Here is a 27,568-nt window from a genome sequence, read left to right as displayed (position 1 = left end):
TCCAGATAGAATCTCCATTTCAGTGTCTTAGATTTCTTCTCTCCACTATTTCCAGTTTCCCATCATGAGTACAAGTATTGCACCTTCACCTTCCCTTCACTTTTCTTTAGTCCTCAGGTCTGCTCTGGGAAATAATCTCCAATGCTTGTACAGTTTACAAGCAATTGGCTTTCCTATCAAGGACAAGCCAGTCCTTGACAGGAAACAGTGATAACTGTTTTACTGTGGGTTAAACTCTTGCTGCATTACTTCCTTTCATATTCTCTGTCCTACTACTCCTATAAATTTAGTTGCAAAGCTGAAATGCACTGATGAGCAATTGAAGCTGTTCAGGTCACTTTTTGATCCTGAGAAACATACAGATACTGTGTTCCATTCCTCATGCTGTAGTATGTGATCCTGACCCACGGGATTCATTAAATATCCTTGTAAAAAGGCATTTAAAACAAACCTGCTTTTCAACATTCTTGCTTGGCGATAATAATTCTCCTTACCCATGCCACAAATTGCTTTTCTCCCCAGCTGAGAAAACAGCAGTTTTTATATTCCCTGGTTTACAGGTAAGTTCAACTAATTAAAAAACCCAACCACATAGCAAAACCAGCTTTAAAATAAATTATAAAACAGCTTTCTCTCTGCAGTATCTGATCCTGTGCCTGTCCAATTGCTGGGACCAATATCAGAGTCATACCAAAGCAAATCCAGATCTGAGATTTAAGAGTAATCAATCTGTTTTACATCAAATAGGCAATAATTCACAAAATTTTTTCCTCATTATTTTCAAATTTCTCCCAATATAGTTTCAGATACCAAGCACTTTACTCACTTGTGTAATGATTTAACACAAAAAAGCCCCATCATCATCAGAATCTCTACATACTCTGCCACAATGCAATGTGTCTTTTCATTCTTATTTCCAATTCAGTATCAAGACTAGTTCAAATAATTTAATTATTCTTCCATATGCCTTACTAGCACAAGAGAGGATGGACTTTATTTGAAAATATATACCAAGAGGAAATGAAAAAAAAAATCCAATTAAAAAATCAGTTAAAATTCCGGACACCTTTTTTTTCTGAAACATCAACTTGCATCTTTCAGAAGAAGAACAACTGGGAGCTTCCCCAGCACAGAAAGTACATCCCAAATGCTTAGGTTCCCCATACAGCCCAGGATGGCTGGAAGGCAACAGATGGGATTCAGCACATTTTTAGAGGTCTGACCTACAGCATCAGCGCACTCAGAAACATTTTATGGAAAAATTAAAAATCCCTGATGGTGCTGCTAGAAAGCTTATTTGATGGCAACTTCAATCCATTACAGGTCTCCTGACAATAAAGTACATTATTCCTAGAGGCAAACAGAATGCAGTATCTCCAGCATCTCTGTTGGGAAGGGGAATAGAACTGGAGGAACATGGAGGGACGCAAAAAGAGTGTGACAGTAGGACCTGCAGAGCCAGATGTGATAGCTAATCTTTATAGCAGCAAGGTTCAAGTCGTTCCAACCACAAACTAAGGCCAAAGAATCAGGGCACAGTAACATATGGGTGGTTAGGGCCATCTGGAAGTTGCAAACCTCTTCTCCTGTGCACTCTCACAAGATCACTTGTGCTTCAAAGAGCCTGTTCAGTTCTCCATGGAGGCTTGGGAGGGTTACTTTGTTTTGTCTGTTTTTGTTTGTCTGTTTGTTTGGTTTTGGTTTATTTGTTTTTAAATGGGTTGATGCCATTGCTTATTTATGTTGTCTTCCCAAGTTCAATTTTCTTCTGGATGGCACGTGCTGAGTGATAGATGAAGGAGTCAATGAAACCAGCAACTAAAAAGAAAAACCAAATGGATGAAGTCAGACATGCCTCAAAGAGAGAACAACTCCCAAAGATAGAAAACACAAACCCTGCTGTCAGAGGAAAGGAATCCCAGGTCCACCAGACAGAAGGTTCTGCTGCCGCTGTTGCTGCTCAGAACAGTAAAGTCCTCAACTCCTCAGGACAGACAAGACCCACCCTGCAGGACAGAGGTGATCATGCTTCTCTAGAAAAGATCCCTTTTCCAGAAATAAAAGACAGGCTGCGTCATGTGTGTTTACTGATGACCGAGAAGAGTTTGGAGAGGAAGCTGATGTGCTTTATGCCACTTGTTGCCTTGACTCAGCTTGCAAAGGACGTTTCCCATTTCTTGCTCATTTCACAGCAACCTTAAAAGTACCATATGCTGCCCTTAAAGGACGCCCTTTATTGGAGATGGCAATGTACACCCACCAGACACAAAGCAATACAAACCACTGCCTTTAATTCTTTCTGCAATATTTTCCTCAAACCTCTCCAGCCCTGAAGAAGCCTATTAACTCAGTGTTTGTTTGTGACCACAGAAAAACTCAGAATGGTCTACTGTACCACAAACCCCAGACAACCAAGGTTTTCACAGGACAGGAACCTTGAACTCCTGCCAGGGAAGGAACACAAAGGTTGCTCGGGAGCTATTTTCCAATGATTGGATTTTATAAAGCTTCATACTCTTTCTTTTATTCAAAACTTCAATCAAAGGAATAAGTAAATGATTACCTGGCTGTATACAAAGACATTTCAATATGATACAAAGCAATGCAGGTAAAATGGGAATGGAATCTTCTGTTTATTACTATATAATATGGAATTCTTGGACTTAATATTTGGTCTATCATGCCTCAGATAACTCTTGTGTGGTGGTTTTGCCCTGAAATTATCTCTACTTGTGGGATCAATTTGATACTGTTACACGAACACTGAGGTGACTTTAGAGTGATAGCATAGCACAGAACCATCTAGGTTAGAATAGCATAGAATCATCTAGGTTGCAAAAGACTTCTAAGGTCATAGCGTCCAATTGCCCCCAGCTCTGCCAAGCCCACCACTAAACCACGTCCTTAAGTGTCACATCTATACATCTTTTAGATTCCTCCAGGGAGGGTGACTCTACACTGCCCTGGGCAGCTTGTGCCACAGACAACCCTTTCTATGACATTTTTTTTTTTTCCTAATATCCAATCTAAACTTCCTCTGGTACAACTTGAGGCCATTTGCTTTCATCCTGTCCCTGTTAGAAGAAGAGACTGACCCTCATCTGGCTCCAACCTCCTTTCACACAGTTGCAGAGAGCAAGAAGGTCCCTCTTGAGCTTCTTTTTCTGCAGGCTGAGCAACCCCACCTGCTCCTTATCAAACCTACGTTCCAGCTCCTTCCACAGCTCCATTCTCTTCTCTGGACTTGCTGCAGCACCTCAATGTCTTGCTTGTCATGAAGGGTCCAGAACTGAACCCAGGATTCAAGGTGCATCATCAATGTGTAGTGGGGGACAGTCACCGCCATGGTCCTGTTGGCCACACTACTGCCGGTACAAGTAAAGACCTTATTGGCCAGTAGTTGATTTGATCTCTAGAATACAGAGTCTGAGCATGGTGTATGGCAGAAACATGAATTGGCTGTCAAACCCAGTCAGTGCTAAGGGGCACTTGAATTTGTCGTGAAAGTAATTTCTGAATGACTTTTCAAATCAGAGAGATTAATAGGATAAAATTTATTGCAGACAGAAATTCTGTTTAACAGTATCAGGTTAATTGAGCACTGTGACATCTCAGATGATGGGAAAACCTCGCAGATAAAGGTATGATGTTATAGGTATTTGATACAGATGTTAAGTGAAACAGAAACTGGTTTCCTGACCACATCTTCAGGCTGGTCCTTAACATCTATATGTCTGACTATGAGCACCCTGGATTACTACCTGGAGAGCACAGCTGCACCAACGCACAGAGCTGAGCAGATACTGATTAGCTATTCCAGATGCCAGCACTGAGAGTGAACTGCAGATACTCAGATGGATCTGCAGGAACCTCTGAGCCCCTTCTCACAAGACCCCGTCTAGTCCTTGCAGAATACTAGCTAGACCTCCTATGTTTGGAAGCAGTTTGATATCTCTCAGATATATATTATGCCCATGGCAACCTGGGTTCACAGACTTAACTGGCATTGATTCCACATGAAAACAACTATCTACTTACAGACCCAAGCTGGCCAAGAATGCAAGTACAGACATTTTCATATGGTCTGTGAATAACAGCTTTGTCAGAAAACAAAATGTCCTGTAGAGCATCAGAATTATATATTATGACAGGTCTACAGGTCTAATGAAATGAAATGCTGTAATAGGTCTACATTATCTTGTAAGCCTACAGTGCTAGCTACAGTCTGATGGCACTCCTGTAGCTCTGCAGAACATGCTGTATCACTTCCCAAGGGCTGAAATAATATCTCTTAATCTAACAGGGACTTATTACTAGACATGCAGACTTTAGTGTAAGATAGTAAATATTTACACTTTAGAAAGCAAAATGATTGAAAGGTGCAATACCTGTAAATATGCCTCCAACAATGGCACAAACTCCAGTGAGAAAGTGAGTAAAGGACCTAGAATTTGAACAACCAGCATGAGCTCAGATACCAATGTCAGGTATGTAACAATTAACTAATAATTCTAATATTCATCATACCATATAAGTATGCATTACCTAAATATTCATAGCTAACAATTCTCAAATTAAAGAACTAATTAACCCCTATTGGCTACAGAATAGAGTTTGTCACTGCTACTTTTAGTCAGCAATACTAAGAGGAAGTACTGAATTTATAAATTTGAAAGACAGGCTTTAATTCCCTAAGACATTATTCATTCCTACCCAGTGAGAATGCACAGGAGGGTCACGTGACACAGTAATTAAATCCTAAGCACACGTTAATGTATTTTAAGATATAGACATTTTCTGCCCTCCATTATGAACCTCAAAGATTGGACAGCTACAACCCCTTCCCTTCCCCTGCAGTTGCATTGCCAGCCATTAACCCAGAGAGAAGAGGTTCCACACTGGCTGGAAGATGTAGAAAAGCTATAGCAAATGCAGAGTAAGGAACCAGCTGGACTGTGTGGGTGCTGCTGGCAAAATGGGTATGCTCCATAAATCTAGTCTTCCCATTAGACGTCTGAACCAAGAACCATTATATCACGCTTCTGCTCCATGCACCACTTTCCTTTTCCATCTTGATACATAGTAACAGAAAAAACCCAGACCACAGTTCACACTGAGAGGAAGGGCATCGGTGAGCACCTCTTCCTTTCCACAGCCTGGGAAGGGGCTTGGATGAATTTCAGGCATTTGCACTATCATGTCCAAATGACGATGAAGTTTCAATCTATGCAAAATTACAAAATCAATGAAGGATGAACAAAATAGAATGAAATGTCTCTTACCTGTGTTTCTCTGTCAGCTTCACCATCATGGGTGAAAGCTCATACAGCACAAAGACACCAGGCAGACCCTGGTCTCCCAGTAGCCCATTTGCTATTTTCTCATGTCGTGTAACTGAGAACTGGTTAGTTCTTACCACCTACCAGGAAACAAACACAGCAAACATTGTTTTGCTAACAGGGAATAGGAAAGGTTACTAAAACATGAGTTCCGTGAACCACATCAGTGTAGTCCTGCCCATATGGGCAGCCCAACAGTGGCTAGAAAGAGTCACGAAGAGCTCTATCAGGATCAGGTATTTGCTATCAGGTCTACTTTTACTACAGGCTACCAGTCAAAGCTGCAGCTAGCCCATAGTATGAGGGAAGCATAACACCCAGGCTGGACTATTTGGTCTCTGCTGGCACACAATAGCATAAGCTGTCCCTGTCAACCCTGAGTCTATGTCATCCTCTGCAGGACCAAAATGCAATCCTGTTAAGCGTGCTTCAGGAGACAGCACTGATAGCAGAAAGCCATAAATAATCAAGAGTGAGAACAAGGAAAATAATACATAGAGGCAGGAGAGCAGAGAAAGGCAGAGATAGCCTGTCTTCACATAAATTAAGATCACCCTTCAGCATTCTTCTGCGCCCTGCCATTTTTCTACACATTGTTCATACTAGCCCTATTCTTAGAGCAATTAAACTGGGTTTCTGTAAAACGAAATTATGTTCTATCATCCCTACTAAGTTATCTGACACAAATTACAATCCAAGTGGAGAAACATACAATCCAGGTTTCTTTACTGAATTCCACACGTGGGGTTCCAAGTACTGCATGTACAATACAGCCCCCGGTATACATCTGGAAACACATCTGGATCCACAGTTACTGTCAGCATCAAGAATATGAGGAGAAAGTGAAGGCTTTCACTTGTCAAAGTAGCAGGGAAAAAGATACTTACTTCACCATCTACTTTCCTGTACACAGTGGGGACCACTTTGACAAAATATTGAAACATCATGGAAGCTATAAGCAAAGACAGAGAGAGACACAATTAATATAAAGCAATAAGCTGGAAGCTTTTCACTGACAGGTCAGGTAGACACAAACTGATTTTGTTCAGCTTGTCAGGGAACATCTTTCTGCACAACAGCTGCTGGATGTTTTCAAGGACAGTAAAGTTAATGTCTGAAATGTGTCTTCCTTTTGCCAAAGTGAATTTCATTTCTGCTCCAACCAAAACCAAAACTCATGGCATTTTGGCCTTGAATAAATAGAAAAACTTCTACAAACTTGCTATACCTTTACCAGTAAAACTTCTTGCAAATTCAATTCTAGTCCAGGAAATTTCTTAACAACATGGCCCTAAGAAAACTTACTCAGGTCTAAATGAGTATCTCAAATCAACTTCAATTAACACTGCAGTTTATTCCTGTGAAAGCATGGCATTTATTGTATCAGACAATGAAAAGGAAGATCTGGACCACTGAAGACCCCTTCTGTTGCCTCAGACCAACCTGTTCCTTCAGTTCTCTTAAGGATAAAACAATGCAAGAAAAGAATTATTTTCTATTAAAATTCCCTAGAGAAGACTATCCATCCATTTCTGCAGCAGAAGTAATTCTTTCATATGGTAACTTTAGCTGCAATAAACATAAATTTGACCTGCAATCTACTGCTCCCACTTCTTTACTGGAGCATGTCTTCAGAACAAATTCTTCAAGAATTTACCAACTGAGGTAAATTTCCCTGAGGCTCAGGATGAAAAGCTTGAGCTTATGCAGAAATTTACCAGTCAGCTACAGGTCCTCCCTCTCAGATAGTTTGTTACTCCACAGAATAACTACAGCATCATAAATGTATCAAACATTATGACACCTTTTAATTTTTTGTACTTTTTTTTTCAAATGCCATGCTCTGATTTGGGTACAAGGATCAAAATCAATGGTAGAAAACTTTAAAGAACAGATTCAGGTAGGACTAACAATCCTATCACCACTTCAAAGCAAATGACTTCTTTCTCCAAGCTTTATTACATAAGCTCCAATTACCTTCAAAGACAAACTATTCAGACTTCAGTGGATCTAAAAAAAAAAAAAACACCTCTGCAGTGGCATGTAAAGGACCTTTCATAAAAAAGCAGGCTTGTGGATATAAACTCAAGCACAGCAGCAGGAAGAAAAAACTGTCCCTCAAGCCAGAAAATTTGGAGCTATCTAGAAAAGATCAGCAATATTTCAACTTCACTGCAGCTTTTCAAGATCTTACTGTTGTGTATGTCTAGGTCAGGCAGACACCACAGCTCTCCAGCAACTACCAATTAGGTCTTTTTTGATTACCCTGCATCTTCTGGTTCTCTCTCACTGTATGTAGTAGTTAGACAGGGCTCTCCTTGAACTATATCTGAGGTAGGCCTTTAATAATGACATGCTGTACCTGCTGTTGTGCATTCACAAACACTGAACAGAGACACCTTTCAGGAAGGTCACAGAATCCAAACATGTTGGCAGATTTCTTCCAGGCGAATGGAGACAGCTGCTCCAGAAAGAGCACAAGGTGGAGGAGTCACATTTCACATAACACTGTCAGGGTTTTTTTTGAAACTGAGAACTTTGCTCCTGTTCTCTTCTAACACTTATTAATATAGACACTTAAAAGGAGGCTTCTTTCAGCTGTCTTTTACCTTGCTGTGCAGTGACGGCTGTCCCATCCAGAGGGTTCACAATGCCTGGATAATCCCTTCCAAATGAGAGATGTTTGATATAGTGCGTCATATTGATCTGAAATGGAAATGCTAGTAACTCAAATAGCTGCACAGCACATGAGGGGTGAGGTAAAGGGCCTGATGGTCATAACTGGTATATTTTTCTGACTGTGGCTCTAGAATGGAGACAGGTGCTTCTTTTCTCTGTGCATTCCAACAGTAAACTCCAAAACATTTGCTCTTCTTTTTTATTCATAGGAGATTTCAAGACAAGGTATTTCTCCTTCTCCTGCTCCACAGATCTCAGTGCCCTTTCCTCCCATCTACAGAGCAGGCTCTCCCACCCACTCCTCTCCCTGCAATAGGAGCACATGCTATCAGCTGCCTTGAGGAATAAATACGAGCATTGTCTGCTTTCCTCCCAGCACAAGGTAAACTTCAACAGATCCAGAAGCAGCTGTGACAATATCAACCTTAAGAAACTGTGAAGCATAGATTAAGGAAAAAGGCAGGCTCAGGAAGAGAGGCACAGGCTTGCCAAGCAGCATGCAAATGTCACAGAATGTAATTCAGAACACTCTGAAAGCAGGATCCAGGTTCTGCTTAGACCCATAAAGCCAAATCTGCAGCAATCTAGGATCTCAATGTGGCAATGTGAGGGAAATCCAGAAGGAAAATAGACTAAAAGAACTAGAACACTGCCTTAGGAATACTTACATTATCAAGTCCGAAGCTCTGCAGATCGTGAACTGTAATAGAAAAATAGTTAACAATATAGCTCACACTGTCATAGCAATAATATCTCTCTCCCATATTCCAGCAATAAGGCAGCTCCTTTCATTTCCATCACAATGTAAAATGGCAAGAAAATTGCCTGGGTTTCTCTCTTGCTTGCATAGTAGGGTGCGTGACAGAGAAAACTGCTGTAATGCCCCTCCTTACACAGAGCCACTGCTAGAATGAAGGAAAGTAAATTTAATTTGGGGTTACTTCAGATTAGGTATTCAGTCCTCACTTGCATGTATTCTTCATCTAGGGCAAAAACAAGATCCCAGAGGCCAGAAAAGAAAGCTTTGCTGTTAGCTACACATAACTTCTCTCACTACTGTAAAATACAGAGGCATAACACATCTAAACTAACAAATGAGCAGAGCACATGCTTTAATATAACATGCAAGTGCCTTTAAAAATCATCATCGTCTTAGTAACACTCAGCACTCTGCCTATCAGTCTTGTTACTGCTGCCCAGGGAACATACTAGGAAAGGAAAAGTCTTTGCAGAAATGGTCCAAGCAGGGTATTTACAAACCACTAGTAGGGCCACAGTAACTGTCACCAGTGTTGGGATTTGGGGAATTTGGCCCACCCCATCTCTGCCCTTCCCACATACAGCAATGTGACAATGCTGGCAGCACCACACACCCCTAGAAGGGATCTGGCAGAGATACAGTATGGGGATTTTTGAAGGAGTTTTGAATGAGTTAGAGATGGTACCTCTGAGTTTTTTAGATGATGCGATTTATTTTTCTTATCTTCTACATACGCAGGAAGGGTGAGTTTGGCTCACATCTTCACTGCATGGTTCAGAAGGTCACAAGACTTCTAGTTACAAGACTTTTTAAGGATTTGTTCACCAATAAAACACTACCAACAAGGATATTTATGTTTTTGACCCAATCCTTAAATATTTCATCTTATGGACTCATGCTACAGTGTAAACTTTCTTAGCCATTCATGTTATGACCCATAAACCTACAGTACTGCATTCTAAACCTCTAGTTTACCTTTGTAACTACTTCTATTTTTTCTGTATCTTAAACTCCAAAACTCTAAACTTTCTTCTATTTAGCTTAACATGTCCCTGCTTTAAACTATAAATCCACTTTCTCGCTTCCAGCACCTAAGTTTGGAAACCTTTTCCAGGGTCTCAGATCAAATCCTGTGTTTAATTCTAAGCTTTGACTTACAGGCCCAAAGTTCTGAGAGACCCCTGCATTTCGGATTCCAACATCTTCCCCTTCTTTCTATACTAAGAATACTCTTTTGATGGCTTAGTCAATTATCTTTCGTATGCACTGGAGTAGGTAAGGCACTGCTATAAGTACAACTATTATGAAAATCAATATATACATGCTTATCTTTAAAATCTGTGGGAGGCAATGGTTATCTTCTAGTTTGCTACTTAAATGACTTTATGGAATACCAGGAGCATCAATCTCAGGATGAAAATCTAAATTGCAACTCCATTTCAGTATCACTCTACCAGGTTTATCCAAAGTCATACAATCAACTCAAAGAAGCCAGAGGCTGTGGCCATTTTAACAGGTAAATTCATGGGCTCAGGAAGGCAGACTTCACCATTCAATTTAGCAAAGTAAAACACAGTTCAGTAATCGTGGGCTATTACTTTAGGAGCTAATGGAGTCAGATCACCAAGTATTGCTACATTATTAACAAAGATTAGAAATGCTGCTGCCTTGAGAGCCTTGCACAAGACAAGCTGCTGTGCTGATTTGGCACAGCCTGGTTTTTGGTAGTGAGGGAGGGCCACAGGAGTAGCTTCTGTGAGAAGCTGCTAGAAGCTCCCACCATGTCCAACAGAGCCAATCTCTGATGGCTCTGAAGATGGACATGCTGTTGGCTCAGTTAGAGAGGGTGCTAATGCCTCTCTGATGACACAGTTAAGAAGGAAAATTGAAAGAGCATGCGCGCAGTTTTCTCCAGGGGTGGTGAGGCGCCGCAGTTGCTGCCATCCTGGCGCGGCGCGTGGCAAGCCTCTACTGCCTGGCATCCCCAGCCAGCCGTGCTGCGGGAAGAAGGGCAGGGCCAGTGGCAGCAGCCTCTCGTTCCGAGCGCCCCGCAGGAAGAGAGGCGTTAAATAGCGCCAGTGCTGTGGTGGCCGTCACTGCCCACTTGGTGGTGGCGGGGCCGCAAGGCCAGCAGCAGAAATATGGTGAGAGACTCTCCGGCACGGAACCTAGACGAGATCAATCTCTCCGAGCAGCGGGATCCTGTAGGAATCTTTGAATTAGCAGAACTTGTTATCAAAAGTACCTATGAGCAGCAGTTTTACTTCTAGTCAGAGAAGAGGAGGAGATGAGCACATGTGAGGGAGAACAACAGGACAACACCAAGGTCAGTGGAAAAAGAGGGGGAAGAGGTGCTCCAAGTGTCAAAGTCGAGATTCCTCTGCAAGCCATGAGGAGGACTATGGGGAAACAAACTGTCCCCCTGTGATGCACAAAGTCCATGGGGGATGCAGAGATCCACTCGCAGCCAATGGGAGAAGTGCTCGTGCCAGAGCGGGTGGATGCCAGAGAAAGCTGTGATCCAGTGGGAGACCCAAATAGAGAGAGAGGGCCTCTTCTTCCAGGGATTGAGGGCCCTTGCTTCCAAACTCAAACAGCCTATCCTTAGGGGACTGCACCCCATTGACAAGTGACATGCCACAATAGTTTTGGGAAGACTGTTTGTCTGTGAGAGGGATTCATGCCATAGCAGAAGAAAGACTCCTCTCCCTGAGCAAACAGAAAAAGATCTCAGGTGACAAAGTGATCAAAACCCCCATGTCCTGTCTCCCTGCACTGTCAGTGGGAAAGAGGGCTCAGCTGGGGATGGAAAAAGGTGGTTTAAAGGCTTATTTTACTTCTCATTATCTTCCTCTGACTCTGTTAATAAGAAACTTACTTTATACCTTTAAATTTGAACCTATTTTGCCCTTAAGAGTGTTTTCTCTCAGTCCTCATCTCAACTCATGAGCCCTTAGTTAGTTTTTTCTTCTCCCTATGCCCAGCTGAGAGCAAGAGAGGGTGAGCAAATAACTTTTGTGGGTGCCTGGTGTTTAGCCAGTAGCAAACCACAACAGCTGCAAAGCTAAAGATCTGATTTGAACTAGCCTCTCCTTTAAAACATTTACTTGAGTATGCTGTGAACTCTTTTTTTTTTCCAATTAACATTTTTCAGTAAACTACCAGAAGCTGTACTTGTATTTACACAAAACTCTAACTAAACCTAAAGAGACAGGCATGAAAAATAGAGAATGTACAGTTAGAAAAGGAAATGCTAAAGTACACTCCCCCTAAGGCTCTGATGAAGGAAGAGGTCCTCCTGCAGCTAAATGCCCAGAGACTAGGTTGTGGTACTTGGAATTAAGGTAATGGTTCTGCATTTCAAAGAGCTCAGAGATGCATTGGCTTCAGATATTCCTTTTGCTATCTCTGACTGGAGTGCAGACCTGTCACTGCCACTACCACAGCGACAGCACACAGGTTTATGTTCCTGTGCTGAGAACTGTATCAATGAACTTTAAAAAAAAAATTCCCAGTAAAAATTTGAAAGTGTATGTGATGGTGGGCAGGGGAAGGAAAGAAAGGAGAAGTGGCCTTGGCATTATGTTATGCTATTCTTTTTAACAGCTACCAGCAACACTAGGCTGTTTCATGCTGCACTTATTATTTGCACTCAAGTCAAGAGTTCTGTGGCTCAGCTGCCAGTGAAGTGTCAAGTCTTGCTGCCTTTTGTACAGACACTAGCTGGCTAACCTTCATTTATAACAAAGTTCTACAGAGATCCTGGCTCTGATGGGTCTGCATTTAAACTGGACCTACGTGATTATCCTTGTGGGTACCTTCTATCTCAGGATATTCTATGATTTCATACCACCAAAGGAATAAAACTTTCTTTGTCCCACCATCTTTTGGTCCCTCAGCTCATTCCTATCCCACCCACCTTTCAGTCATGAGCCATCTCAGACTCTGTAAAATGCTGAAATGCAAGTCTTGCTTTATCTGAGGCTATTCTTCCAGTCAGAACAGCTCCAAAGTAAGGTTAATCCCACAGCTGCACTGGCACAGTGATGCACAGAGAGGCAGAGGGATGATCCTTGTGGTAGCTGTGCTCCTAGAACACTTTGCAGGATTATGGTGTTCATCAGATTTATCACCTGGGTAGTCACACGTGTTGGCACATGTGAAGTTGTACTGAGGACTAGTGAGCATGACAAAACTTACAGGAATAGCACAGTACCAGAGAAATCCCAGGGCATCATTTGAGAAGGACCAGACATTAACTAACATGTTACACTAGATTTACATTGTATGTGACCCCTATTAATAGTTATGGCTACTGAAAAAGAAATGTTCCCGGAGTGCTCTGCTATGCTTTCCACAACAAAGTAGTTTTTATAAAACTTCTCTCCAATAAGTGACTTATAACCCTGCAGTAGAGCTGTTCAGTTTCTAAAAGAGTCTTCCACCAGCCCGCAGATTTATTTCTCCTTGATCACTGATGATTATGCTAAGCACATATGTACATACTCTACATTGCAGATACATGTTTAGCCTAACATAAACCAGCAGGCTATTTAGCCTGCTAAGATAAGGAACAGGACAAGAAAAGAGAACAGAAGATCTTTAAAAGACTGTCTGCTAGGACCAAAGACTCTTATTTCTGAAGAAACAAATACATTTTTTCATTTCCTTAACTACACCTAACAGGCAAAATAAAGATACCTGCTAAACAACTTAAGTTTGTCAAGAATTCTGTCTGCTTTATAGAACCAAGATTTGTTAATAGTTTTAGTAACACAGTTTTAACTAATGCTATCGATCTGAAGAATTCTTCCCATCCTGCATTTCTGACCTGGACAATTACAAAACCTCCTTGGACTTCACAAAACTCAGTTCTTAACCCCTAAAAGACGATTAACAGCACTTACAGCCATTCAGGACTCTGTCAATAAACATGTGAAGGTTCAAAAAAACCAAAGACTGCCACCCAAACACATTTCTCCAAGGTGAGAAAGGACACCACTTTTCAAAGTGGGGACGAATTTTCTGGAGGAAAATATCTTACAGGAGCACAGAGGCAGGAAGATGGAAGTGGCATAAGATGTGTTGTGAAGAGGGGAATGAGGCAGGGAGCAACACAGAAAATGTTGCAGCTAAGCAAAGCTGAGTGTCTGAGCCCTCTGCCAGATGCTACTGACTTGAAACACCACATCCCAACCTGCAACTGCCATGATTACCCATAGAAAAATCCAATGGTTTACTAACCCCTGTAAATGTTCCCACAAACTACTCACAGATCAGCTGGCTTAGTACATGAATTTTCAGGAAATATTCTCTAACATGTTGTACAAATGAGATTAAGTGAGATAATTCTCTCATCTGACTTGAAAAGGCAGAAGTTGCTCTAACATATCAGTGTATTCTCCTCAAGTACATTAGCTGCACAGTGCAGCTAAACATATGCCAAAACATTATGTCCAACATGGGGATACTAAAATAATTTAAGACAAGGATTCTCCACCTTTTCCACCTCGTTTACCATAGAAGAATGACCTTGCACAGCTCTCCCTTTAGCTTCCTGGAAACCTCCTCAAATCCCAGCCTAGATCAACAGCTCCTTCCAAAGGAGATTTATGGGCTCAGCAAATAACAAAAATCATGTTAGTTCTGTAGTTCAGAGGAAAAAAAAGGATACAGCAACACCTAATCTCAACAGCATGCACTGGGAAAACAAGCAGAGTAGGAGAGAAAAGAGAAATGTTCATATCCTTACAAAGAGATTCTGGTAGAGTAGTACTTAAAGTTCATATCAAAAAGGGGAAGAGAAACATCTATGCTTGTGTGCTTTCTAGGCCATATCAAATCACCCCCTAGACAGCTAAAGGACTGACACATGGTCAAGCAATCATTTAAAGTGCAACACAAAACTCAAAATACAGTAATTAATCACCAAAAGGAAAAACACACTGGGATGTGTGCATATGTTAAGTGAACTCCAAAGCAGCATGCCAAATAACAATATTGGTTATATTTAGATTATTTTTCAGTCATAAGAGAGATCATTTTAGGAGCAAAGCTATTCAGATATGCACTCAAGGTTTATATTTACAACATATTAGCATTCAAAGCTGTGTAATAGGTTCTTTATTCTTAATCAGTCCTGTGCTATTTTCATCCCACCTGATGCACAGAGGGAATAACAAATCATGAGGCTGATTTTGTTCATTTTGTTACAAGATCCTGACAAAGGTGAATACTAGGAAAGATTGGGGGCAGGAAAACTGTTTGACCAGCATATCTCAAGGGAGGTTAAGTAAACTCCTTTTTTGTTTGCTTCAAAAGCTTGTTCATTTGTATTCAATACTGTGCAATATATACATTTAACACTAATCAGTAGCTGTCATAGACTTACAGGGCCTTGTAGCTGTGTGGGCCTCCGAATCCTTCCCACAGCAATTTCATCCCCTCAGCCACATCTCTGCTGGAGCTTCTACGATAGCATGATTTTTGGTATGGAGAAGGAAAGGCCGCTCCAGAGGGCTACCTGACAAATGTTAAGCATTCCCAACAACTGGTACAACTTGAGCTCTGATGGATGATAGTGAAGCAACAAATGAAAATGTCATTTTTGTTGTCTCCAAAACAGACTTGTTATAACTTGAAAACAGTTTGTCCACCATAAATGGGTGAGACCATGCGTCTTTCAGCACCAAGACAACCAAACTCTGGTAAGAGGTCACTAGGGGAAAAAGAAAAGTCCTCAGCAATGCTGAGGATGAAGTAAGACTCAGTGTTCAGTATTCAGTATGGGGATAAAATAGTTCCCTAACAGACACTACTTTGGGACAAAAGTTAGAATGAGCTCATACACACCTCCTCCATGGAAGGAATAATGTACTGGTGATCAGAGAATTTGGATCTCCTTCACATTGAACTGGTGTCCTGATGGAGACTGAGTTCCACATAATTTTTTCTTTATGTTGCTGGGCAGGAGAAGAACTCAGATAAGCAACTGCTACCTGTAGAGGCCTGTGCAATAGTAATGAGCCCACAACTAGCTGGGCTATAGGAAAGGAACAGAGAAGGAGACTGCAGTCGCTGCGGAAAAAGGAGCTAGTGTCACTTGCTCTTTGCTGACACTGAGAAGGTGCCAAGGGACTTGAAAAATGACAATCAGTCTGCAGTCAAAGACTTGGTATCTTTTCACAATTCAGTAATCAAAACACTAAAAAGTATGTAAAATAAGACAGGCTATTTGGGGTCATCCACAGCATCCAAGGATGAGTTCAAATAGGTTCTGGCTGTCAAACAAGCTCTAGCAGAGAGAGAAAGAAGCCCTTCATTAAATAAATAAACAGAACACTAATGAAGATGTACAACTGACCAGTGGATCTGACTCTCAGAGAGATAACAAAGCTTCACACCTTTCTAGGGAAAGCTGGGTGGCTCCAAGGAGGCAGCTCCTTTTCCAAGACCATAATCATCGCAAAGAGCAGCTAACCTGTGTTTTTTCCTTCCACAGCCATCACCACAAAAGAGGATGAAAACAAACAGTAATCTCTCAAAAACAGCATCTTCAAAGATAACTTTGTTCCTCCAGCTGACATGTAGGGTGTAAGAAAACCACAAAATGTGGACTACATACAGACTGCTTCATCCACAGGAATTGTCACAGTCATTCAGAGCGTGCCTTCAGGACAGAATGTCCTGAATGATGCCATCAACACCATCTTCTTTTTAAGCAACTGAAGGAATCTAATGAGACATTTTAAATAATCCTGAAAAGCTCTCTGGCTTTCAAAAAAGCATGATGGCCAATGTCTTCTCTAAAAAATACTGATGATGGCATCTCAGCAACAGAGTGGCCCAAAGACAATCTAAAGGAGGAATGAGAACCCTCAGCTTCCCCTTCACTATAAGAAATATAGCAAGAAAGATGGAAGTGATATAGATAATGTCACTCTCCTCAGGAGCCTACCATTAGGTAGGTGAAGTTTCCACAGGCAGGAAAGTCACTCTCAACTACTGCAGATGAAGCAGAAGATGGCTGCCGCTGTAAAGGCATGGATAGACATGGCAGCAGCCCCTGAAACACAAACCTCAGAGGTTAAACAGCTAAATCACCCAATCATTCCTCTTTCCTCTGAGACAGGAAGGAACGATAGGAGATGTGAATTGCTGCAAAAGAAAACAGATACAATATTCAGTCATAAATAGGCCCACCTGATGCTGGAGGCTGTCCTTGCAGATGCAGAAGTGAAAGAGAGAACTTCACCAAAATCTGCAGCACACTGCATGACCCAAACATAAAATCTCAGTTTAACATTCTGTTAAATGTATTAACAGGACTACATGTTAAAGCAGACCTTACTGAAAGAATCAAACACCACAAGCACTTAAGTTCTTGTCTGGAACTATGATCCAAACAAGATACGAGTTCTGGAAATACCTCACAGAACTCTGTCCTCTAATACAAATTCTTTACCTGTAATTCTGTGAAAGTGGAAAAGCGAAAGAGAGAACTTCACCAAAATCTGCAGCACACTGCATGACCCAAACATAAAATCCCAGTTTAGGATTCAAAGTCTAAACAGACAACAGTGAAGCAACTCCAACCTCAGCAAGAACCAAATGAATAAGCAGGGTTTGAGGCTGTGCTGCTTAAAACAGAAGACTCTTAAGTATCAATAATGCTTGACCTCCCTTAATGCAGGAGAACCAAAACTACTAGTTTCAGTGTTAAGAATTCTGATTGGAAGTGCTTCAGTCCTCCTCACAATCTCTTTCAATCCTCCTCCTAATGATCTGGGCTTTCTTAGTGCAACTGAACAACAAATGACCATTTGCAGCCAGTAAGACATTCCAGAGTTGGGGGTCTTCTCTGACACTGATGATTGGATTTTGTCCATGTCACATCATGGTGCAAGCCTAAAGTGACCAATTTTAAATGCTTCCAATAACTTGGGATGAAAAGCAGCATCACTGCTTGCTTCAAAAGCAACACATTTCCAAAGGTTCAGCTCGGACTCTAAGAGAACACAGGATGTGAAGAACAGAGATGGAGTACCTGTCCAAGAAGTTCAAGCATTGTATTTATGCTCTAGCTAATAGTTAATTAGCCATTTTAGATGGCATAAAGGCATAAGATCAGCCATGTGAGTCATCCTAGACAGGACAATTCTGATGACCTGAGATTAGGAATGAGTAGCAATACATACTAAAACATAGTATTTTATCTTAGTTTTCACCATTACTATCTCTAGTAGTAAAGTGCTCAGCCTCTAATGGAGAGCTGACAACACAGACCTTATGCAAACAAAGTTATATATATATAAACTGAAGTTAAACAGCTAAACAGAAATAAAATTGCACCTTACACAGCGCTGCCACGTGTGTCAGCCCCTCTTATTCTACTTTCTGAAATAAAGCCATTTCAACTTGCTTCTCCCTAGGAAGTTACAGTTTCAAGATGTTAACACCAAGCACATAATAGAGTTCAGAAGCTCAGATCAGGATTACATCTGCAGTCAGATCTACAAAGTGCTGCTTAATAGGACTCTTGCAACTGTCACAGTGATGCCCATGCCCATTTCCTGGCTGGAAATCTAGGATACAACAGGAACCCTCAGCATAAGAAGAGAGGAACAACAAAAGAAACTGAAAAGCTGATATGCAAGCTTCAGTATTTCAATGCCACCTCAAAATAAAAATCCAACCATTAGCTGTACAAACGTGGCAGACGCCAATAGGAGGCAAGAAGAATGGTGCAGTGGACTGAACTTTTCACACTGCTCATATTCTTCACCCTTATATTCTCTACTGATTCATATCAGTAGGGAATAGAAAGAAAAGCAAAAATACTGTCAGTCATTAGAGTTCTGCATCAAGTAGGTCTAGCAAAATTATTTAATGTGACTTTCAACAACAGTTTGGAATATTCAGACCTCTCTTAGACATTCAACTTCATCCTGTGTGACATTCTGTTAAATGTATTAACAGGACTGCATGTTAAAGCAGATCTTACTGAAAGAATCAAACACCACAAGCACTTAAGTTCTTGTCTGGAACTATGATCCAAACAAGATACGAGTTCTGGAAATACCTCACAGAACTCTGTCCTCTAATACAAATTCTTTACCTGTAATTAAAGGGAGGAAAAAACCTCAAAATATTAGAAAGAAAACTTACAGTGAGTCATGTACAAGAAAACAACCACCCTCTGAGTAGTCCATTTTCCTTATGGGTCTGGAAAAATTTCAGATTGTTTGTTGGCTAGTGCCATGAAAACACTGCCAAGGAAAAGGCTGGGTAAATAGGAAAATCCCACATTACAAATAACTAGGAAAGCAAGAGAGAACAAAAGGAAGAAAATCATTAGGCCACTGCTTTTCATGCTTAGCCTGAACCTCAATTCTGGATGCAGTCTGGTACCTTCAGACAGAGCTGAACTGAAAGAGGTTCAGAGAAATCCTGCAAGAAAGCTCAGAGGTTGACTGGCATCCACAAACGACCAGCTTCATAAGCTGTGACTCTTCAGCAGGGAAAGATATGCCGTGAGCCCTGTACAGGAAAGGCCTATGAAATGCTAAGGGGAAAGGAGAGAGCGGGAAGCAACCACATTCTTTTTCCATAGACAAAGAGGAGGCCATCAGATACAGCCAGCAAGAACAAGCAAATGAGTGGATGAGGTTGGCAGTAACTACACAGCCCTTTTGGGTTTATCTGTATTTTCTGAGTGAATTTTAATTCATCTGTACAGCATTTCTGGTGGACATGGAATTAGAGAGCTATCCTGACCTCATGCCCTCCTCTCTGTACACAAAGTACTTGCTCTGAGGCAGCAAGCCTGCATTCCTGTCTGTTACAGAGAGATGTAATACAGAGATGCTTCTCTTTAACATATATGGCATGACTTCGTTGATTGTGGCTGTAGTAAGGTTACTGTTGTCATGATAGTTTAAGCACACAAAGGAGGTTTTGCCACAATAAGTGAAATATTGTTTTATTACTAACGATCAGTATAATGGGGGAAACCAGGCTTTTCTCATTGTTATTGTTTGTACAAAAGTGCTTCTTCTGTGCTCAAAAGTTTGTCTGTTGTTCTCCAAATACACCAGTTACTCTCACCAAGCACATTCACATTCTCCCCTGACGTTAACCTCAGCAGTACAGATTAAACTGGAGTGAATGATAAAAGGAAAAAATATAGATTTGATGTTTGGATTCTTCACTGGATAAGGAATTGGTTGGATGATCACATGCAAAGGGTAGTGGTCAATGGCTCAATAGACAGATGAAGACCAGGAAAAGTGGGGTCCATGTTAGGAACAGTACTGTTTAATACCTTCATGAATGACATTGACAGTGAGATTGAGGGCATCTTAGCCTGTTTGCAGATAATAGCCAGCTGAGTAGTGAGGTTGATGTGCTTGAGCGGCAGAACGCCATCCAGAGGAACCTGTACAAGCTTGCGAACTGGGGCCAGTGAACGTCATGACCAAGTGGAAGGTGCTCCACCTGGGTCAGGGCAACCCCCAGTACCAATACAGGCTGGGGATAAACAAGTCAAGAGCAGCCCAGAGGAGATGGAATTGGGGGTGTGAGTGGACGAGAAGCTTAACATGACCTGCCCATACGCACTGGCAATCCAGAAACTTGCATATTGGGTTCATTCCCAGCAGGATTCCACTCAGGTGAGACCCCACATGCAGAGATGCCTCCACCTCGGGGATGCCCAGCACAGAAAAGATGTGGACCTGCTGGAGCAAGTCTACACAAGCACACAAAGATGCTCCAAGGGCTGGAGCACTTCTACGGAGAGAGGCTGGGAGAGACGGGAGAAGAGAAGGCTCTGGGCAGATCTGAGAGCCCCTTCCAACAGCAAAAGGGAACTATAAGAAAGAGGGGAACAGACATTTTAATAAGGCCTGTTGCAGTAGGACACGGTGCAATGCTTTTACACTAAAGGAGCGCAGATTCAGACTGGATATAAAAAAATGTATATGTTGAAAATGATGAGGCACTTGCACAGGTTGCCCAGAGGGCTGGCGGACACTGTCCCTGGGAATATTCAAGGCCAGGCTGGATGGGGCTCTTAGCAACCTGCCGTAGAGTGGAAGGTGTCCTTGTTCATTGCAGGGCGGTTGGACTACATGGCCTTTAAAGGTCCCTTCCAACTCAAACCATTTCATGATTTTGTAAACAACCACTATTGTTTTTGCCACACTGTATTATATATATGCTCGAGGAAGTCCTTCACAACTTAAATTTTACTCTGAACCTCATGAATAGAGGAAAATATCCCTTCCAGAGGTACTGGTAGTTAGGTTCAGGACTGAAAATTTTACTTGAGGTTGATTGACTGCAAAGCAGCAAAGTTTTGCAGAACTGAGAGACCGCCCAGAACCATTCTCTACCAAGTCCTTCCACACTCATGTTGCACCACCCCTAGAATCCACTTTTCTATTTGTCCATGATAGTTCCAAACCACTGTAACAAAACTTCAACAATGTCTTCCCCACTGAAGTGGTGATGCTGTTACTACAGACAGCAATGCAAAGATATTAAAAGAAAATGGTAAGACACACTTGAAACCAAAAGGTCCAATAAACAGGAAAAGAAAATATTTTACCATGTACATGAGACTGTTGAAAACTTTTTCCTGGTGCAAAGTGAAAATTTCCAGCTACCTGCAAGAGACAGTAAACATTCATTAATGGTCTGAATCTATGTAAGCCAAGCAGTTGTACTGGTGTTTGGATTTTTAGGATTTTGTTTACACAAGACAGACCCCAACCAACTCATTTTCACAGGTGACAGTAGCAGCAGACTTTATCCTAAGAGAGGTATGAATTCCCCATGTTCATTACAGGCAGTGATGCTGAAATCCATAATTAAATACTGATGTGGATAACAGCTGTTCTATCCAGATTATTTAGTGGACATAAAAATGAGAAAAGGAGGAATTAACTCCAAGTAGGGAACTGACTGGTCCTTCAGAAAATACAAAACAGTATCAAAGAAAAAGAGAGGAGAAAGTGAGAGTGAACACTTATAACAATAATCAGCAGCAATCCAATATATAAACCCATGAAAATAAGAGCATGCAAAAACAAAGCATTTAACCTACTAAACCCCTCTCCCAAAACAACCTAACCCCCAAAAATCTGCAAAAGACAAACTGGTAAAATTTCATCCTGGACTCTGAAAGGGATATGGATATTAGGTGCCAGTCCTCCCTGACACTTACTAACAATCCCATGCACTCTGCCCTGGAAGATTTGAATGTTTCAAGCTCACACACTGTATTATATCTTTGGTGCCTGGGCAAACCTATGCCTTATGTTAACTGCAGACCTGTTGAGAATTAAGATGGGCAAAGTTCCAAGTGCCTAGAAAAAGGCCCCAAAAAGTTCCCCAGTGACACTCTCACTTGGACCATTCCTACATCCAGTACTCCCCTTGGAATCTTCCTGCTCATCATATATTATGAGAGAGGGTCCCATAACAGTTTGATACTTATGATAATGCTCAAATCACAATGTCTGGATATGAGAGTACAAGGTCTACTTTCTAGAAATAAACACTGTGGTCTCCAGGAAGAATACACAATGATTAAAAAAAAAACAAAAAACCCAAAAAGAAAAAAAAAACCCCAAAACAAACCCCAGAGTTTGAAGTTAAAAACAAACAAAAAAATAGCCTGGGTCCAACTTCTTCTAGAAGGTACCTGGATATGCAATCTGTGTGTTTGTGGGGGTAACCCACAAAATGACAGGTTACATAGTTACCTGGTGCATCTTGTGTATTTTCATATATCACTTGCATAAACCACCTCTCTGAGCATTTTCAGCCTTGACAACCAACTCCAATAGCCTTGTTTCCACTGTTTTTCAAAAGAAGATAACACTTCACATCTCCAACACCTCTGCAGGCGAGTTGTTGGTTACTGCTATCTTCAGCACCCACTTGTGGCCTCTGATTTAAAACCGGAAGGGCAGGTGGAATAATTCAAGCTCAAAGAGGCTGCCTCTCCCCCTCCAGAAATCTCAGCAAAAAGACTTGGTACCCAGGTGGGTGGAAAAGGCGAACTCCTCCAGCTGCCATGCCTTCCTACCAGTGCACAGAACACAAACCAGAATTAGCCTCTTCCCCACTGCTCTTCTTGACTGTCCTCCTGAACCCCATGACAAGCACAAAGATGTTGCTGATCCCAGAGGTTATTCTACTATAGTCTTGTAAGCACCTAAAACTGGAAAAGGAGAGGAATGCCCCAGCTCTGCCTTTTCAGAGTCCTCACCATCATGCAGCAGGTTCACAGCAAAAGTTCTCTCTCACCTTGTTGACCTCTAGGAAACCATACACTTGGCAGCCCTCATTCTTCTGCTCTTGCATTTTCTGGCTAAACCCTTCCCTCTTGCACTGCTCTATGCTATCTGGGTTCTTGAAGGCCCAGCCTCGCCGCCTGTACGCTTCTCTGACATCGTCACAAGTATTACAACACCTGCAAAAAGCACAAGCACCATCTTACCATCTTTACCATTAAGAAGAGATGCTCCAGCTCAGGACTTGAATCCTTGACAAATTCCTCTTCAACAAAGCAGCAACACAAACACTGGGGACTGGACCTAGGAAAGTGGCCTAATGCTTCTGAATGAGCATGAGCTTCTTGATGTGCCTTTTGAGGTTTGGAGGTGAGGATGCACACTGTTTGAATACAGGACTGGAGTTCTAAGAGGGCTCTACCTGGCCATTTACACAGCCAAGGCAGCCCTTGGCAAGGAAATCTGCCACAAAAAAAACACCAGTGTCCTACAGTTGTGAGCAGTTTGGAACTTCCTCACATGAACAAAGCATCTGCCTGTTTCTGTTGCTCCTTTCCTCTGGTTTTAGGCCAAGACATCGGGCTAAAGCGTGGCTTAACTGCAAACTTTCTTTGTACTTTTCTACCTGTGTACAACACCTTGGTTGCCAGAAAAAAAGCCTAGGTTTCTTCCTTGGTTTCATGTTTTGCTGGACCTGTTGAAGGAATTCCTGCTGTTGAAGACAGCAGTTATGAATACCTCAAGATGAAAACATTTCTGGGAAAGGATACAACTTGACAGATGGGACAAACCAAGTTATCACTGAGCCAAAAATAGCCAAGATTAGTCCAGAACCTATATGGACTATCATGGATCGATCCTTATAGTAATTTCCTGTTCGGAGGAATGAGAAATAGGAAAAGACGCTTGTTGTTTGTGTGAGCCATAGATGTTTGCTCTTTGCTCCTGTAAGGATACAATACCAGCAGCAGAAGTGAGAAGGCAAGGCCAGGGCATAACCAGGTTTTACATCAAGATAGCTCACGTAACAGTGAAATAATTTAAACACCTCTGCTCTGGACACCAAACAAGCCCAGAAAATCTCTTGCCTGCTGAGATACAACTTTTGTACTGCTCAAACAGGCATGTAGACAATCCAAATAACTTACAGATGCACCTTCTCAACAGTCTTGAGCACAGCTTCCAAAGGCACAGCCAAACCACAACAGCTCTTATCACTGAACATGTGCCTGAGAGCAGGATTTCATTGCACAGACCTTCACAGACATTTGGAAAAAAAATATGCATATAACATACCAGCATTCAAGTGCTAAGAAGACAGGAAAAAGGTGTAAAGGTTACCTAATGTCCTCTGACTCTGCCCCGTAACAACTCTCGCAGCGATCAGCATCCAAAGAACTTGGATCAAACACTTTTTCTTCTTCTTTTCCCAGCTCTAAGACAAAACAGGACTCAAAGTGATGAGATACATCTAGAAACTCTATCTTGTACTCTTGTTCTGTTCTATGCATAATGAATACTCTATGCACACACAACGTGCTATTGCACATCCTGCACCCAACACCCACCTAAAACGGTACGTATGTAGCCTGCTGAGGTGTGGAGTAAAACCAAGAAGGAGCATAGTATTTGTCCTCTCAAGAACAGCCTCCATGGAAAGAACTGGCTATCTGTAAGCCTTGCTGAAGCATCAGACATTACTTGCAAAAACGCTTTGCTAAAACGTGTCTTAAGTAGACCCAGCCAGTACATTATGAGTCATACAGGACCTGCTTAAAAACATGTAGAATAGTTTTTGTCCCCAGAAAATAATTTTTAAAGTCATAACCTGTGGTGGCTGCTAAGTGACACAGCAGTAAGAACACTATCACGACATTCCCATGACAACCAGAGAAACCCTTGTGCCTGCCAGTTGTTCAGCTCTTGCCTTAGTTTAGCCTTTCAATGTCAACAACAGAAATGTTAAACCTAAAGTGATACAAAGCTAAAAATTTGGTCATGTTGATACTCAGAATTACAGTGACTCCCAGAAAAGGGAATAAGTAACTCATGTTTTGGAAAGGAAAAGTCAAAACAGTATTACTGTGTGTCCTAGGTTGATGTTATGATGCTTGTATCCCCAGTCGTCTGTTCTGTTTATGCTGGATATTATGTCCTGTGCCTTCAAGACTGGCTCTGAAAATTGAAGTTTTGTTTTGTTTTGTTATTAGCCTGCTCACTCCCGCACAGTCGGTGGGACACAGAGATGGGGCAGTACATAGGGTTGCTTTTGCTTTTTGCTCTTGCTTTCACTTTGCTCTTGCTCCTGCTTTTTGCTTTTGCTTGTTAGTTAGTTTAGCTAGGCAGTCCGAATTTTCCCTGGACTATTCTTCTTTCCCTTTTCTTGGAACCAATTGAACCTGCTCCAGACTGGGACCTGGGAAACACCAGGAGTTTGCACCTTGCAGCCTGCAGCAGCCATCCCCAGTGCCGGAGGGACTGATAACAGAGTGACCACTTCCAGGAGAGACTTCCTGAATTTGTCATCCTTTTCAGATCGGTGAAAGAGTGTTGTCATCCGGTATTGTTCATTTTGCGTGCTGGGGGGTTTGTGTGCTTTGCCTGTTAAATAAACAGGTTCTTTCCACCTCTCTCTGAGGAATCCTTCCCGAACTGGTTGGGGGGAGGGGGTGTGTGGGTTTGCTTTCTGGAGGGGTCCCCTTTGGAGGTTTTCTCCCAAATTTGCCCTAAACCAGGATACTGTGCGACTGAAATGCTTTGTCAAAATCCTTTCTGGTTGGTGTCAAAGAACAAGGATGAGTCATAACATGTAAAAAATGTAGAGGAGAGTTTATGTAGCCAAGGATCACTTATTACAGCTTGCAAACAATAGATCAACTCACATACATTTATGCAGGTGTGCATTAACACACACAGAGTTATGGAGTAAAATGCAAGTTTAGGTTTAAAGGTTAAGTCACTGGAGCCTTCCCTAGAGAAGGGCTCTTTCCTTGAACCACATAGTCCCATTTGTTCACCCACTGTGATTTAAAGATACAACCAAAGCCAAGTTTTGCAAGAACAGCTGCTTGAATTCTAATCCCAAAAGACCACGAACTGTGCAACTTTATTCCTTGAATGTATTCATGGGTCTTTGTCATAGTTTCAGGGGGACTGGGCAAAAATTTGCTTGCAAAAGTACTGAGTGTAAGAGTAGTTTAATAGATCTGCATGTAATAAGTATTCAAGAATTTGTGGCATTTAAACACTCTACAGCTGTCAACTTGTCCCCACAGAACAGGCATACAGTGGAAAGACTAACAGAGCATACACCCAGGACAGGCAGAACAGCATCTTACCATGTCTCTCAGCCTCTGGAGTTACATGATTCCCAGCTTTATCCAAACGTTGTTTAAACAGATTGTGCTCTACATCCAGCTGCTGCTCTCCTGCTACATCCATTGCATCAATGCTCAAATCTGAAACCAGCGCACAAGGAAAGTGATCTATAAACATGCATTTGTTACGGGCACACTGAGCCTCTTGAGTCCCTGCCAAGGACAAAAATTATCATCACCATTCAGAAGTCTTACTCACAAGCACAGGGCATATGTGGAAAAATAACATCTAGATTGATCTTCAGTTTATCTCCCCTTGATTTGTCAACGTACAATTCTGGGTGAACCTGGGAACAAAGGAAAAACAGTCCCATTTCACTTGTAAGCAAATCAAAAGGCCCATTTCCCTTGGTGCTGTGGCCCAGGAGCTGATTTTTAAGAGGTTTGCCAGACAGCTGAGCCACTGCCATGCACAGCCCAGCCCTTGCCATTTGCAGTGCTGTTAAATAACAGGGGCATCTCTGAACGTGGGGAGGGAACAGGGCTTCAGCGCTTGCTTTCCCTTCTTGGTATGGCACGGCATGGCATGGCATGGCTGCTCGCAGGCGGTGAGACGTAGCGCCGTCCCCCCCGCGGGACGCCACGGGCGGAGGAGGGCAGCCCGCTCCCACCGCCGCGGTGACCGGACAGGGCACAGAAAAATACCGCGAACCGCGGGTCTGTGCGGAGCGAAGCGGCTGCCTGGGCAGCCTAGGGGGGCGGCCCGGCGGGGGCAGGGGTGAGGGCCCTCCGGCCGCGAGTCGGAGGCAGAGCCGGGGGACTGGGGCTGTGTCCGCTCCATCGGCGGTACTTACCTCCTTGGTGAGGTAGTACTGCAGCTCCGAGAAAAAAAGCAGCACCATGATGAGCCCGCTAACTGCCGTCACTGCCGGGGAGACGAGAAACACTGTCAGTCCCGCCGCAACCCAACCGCCGCCGCCCCGAGCCGCTGACGAGCGCCGGCCCGCTAAGATTCCCCGGCCACTCGCAGCCCCCCACTCACCCAGCGCTCCCCCACACGTCTTAACCCGAAAATCTTCTAGGGTCTTAGGAAAAGCGTCAAACCGCTTCAGCCGCCACAGCGACTCCATGACGCCGCGCGGCCCGGAACCGAACCCTTCTTCCGGCGCC

At 42.4% G+C, this 27,568-nt stretch overlaps 1 protein-coding gene across 1 annotated transcript; it reads right to left on the bottom strand.

Annotated features, from left to right (window-relative positions):
- Positions 1 to 964: 964 nt before the first annotated feature.
- Positions 965 to 27,568, bottom strand: ERGIC3 (ERGIC and golgi 3). Its single transcript, XM_041487647.1, has 13 exons — positions 27,441 to 27,568; positions 27,253 to 27,323; positions 26,658 to 26,745; positions 26,420 to 26,539; positions 24,423 to 24,516; positions 23,095 to 23,260; positions 21,389 to 21,446; positions 8,687 to 8,718; positions 7,949 to 8,045; positions 6,227 to 6,291; positions 5,283 to 5,419; positions 4,389 to 4,444; positions 965 to 1,818 (listed from the first exon to the last, which is right to left on the bottom strand). The coding sequence occupies exons 1-13, from the start codon at positions 27,526 to 27,528 to the stop codon at positions 1,739 to 1,741; spliced, it is 1,152 nt and encodes a 383-aa protein (XP_041343581.1). The 5' UTR covers positions 27,529 to 27,568; the 3' UTR covers positions 965 to 1,738.

The sequence above is a fragment of the Pyrgilauda ruficollis genome, unplaced genomic scaffold (assembly GCF_017590135.1).
Source record: "Pyrgilauda ruficollis isolate IOZ18807 unplaced genomic scaffold, ASM1759013v1 scaffold82, whole genome shotgun sequence".
Taxonomy (NCBI): Eukaryota; Metazoa; Chordata; class Aves; order Passeriformes; family Passeridae; genus Pyrgilauda; species Pyrgilauda ruficollis.
The sequence above is the reverse complement of the archived record's forward strand: the minus strand, read 5'-3'. Positions and strand labels throughout refer to the sequence as shown.

Excerpts from the sequence above, each read along its gene's own strand:
- ERGIC3 (XM_041487647.1), bottom strand. The coding sequence starts at position 27,528 with ATGGAGTCGCTGTGGCGGCTGAAGCGGTTTGACGCTTTTCCTAAGACC. Across the intron at positions 8,046-8,686 it reads AGAGCTTCGGACTTGATAAT|ATCAATATGACGCACTATAT; the intron begins GTAAGTATTCCT and ends TTTCCATTTCAG. Across the intron at positions 4,445-5,282 it reads AAGCTGACAGAGAAACACAG|GTCCTTTACTCACTTTCTCA; the intron begins GTAAGAGACATT and ends TTCAAATTCTAG.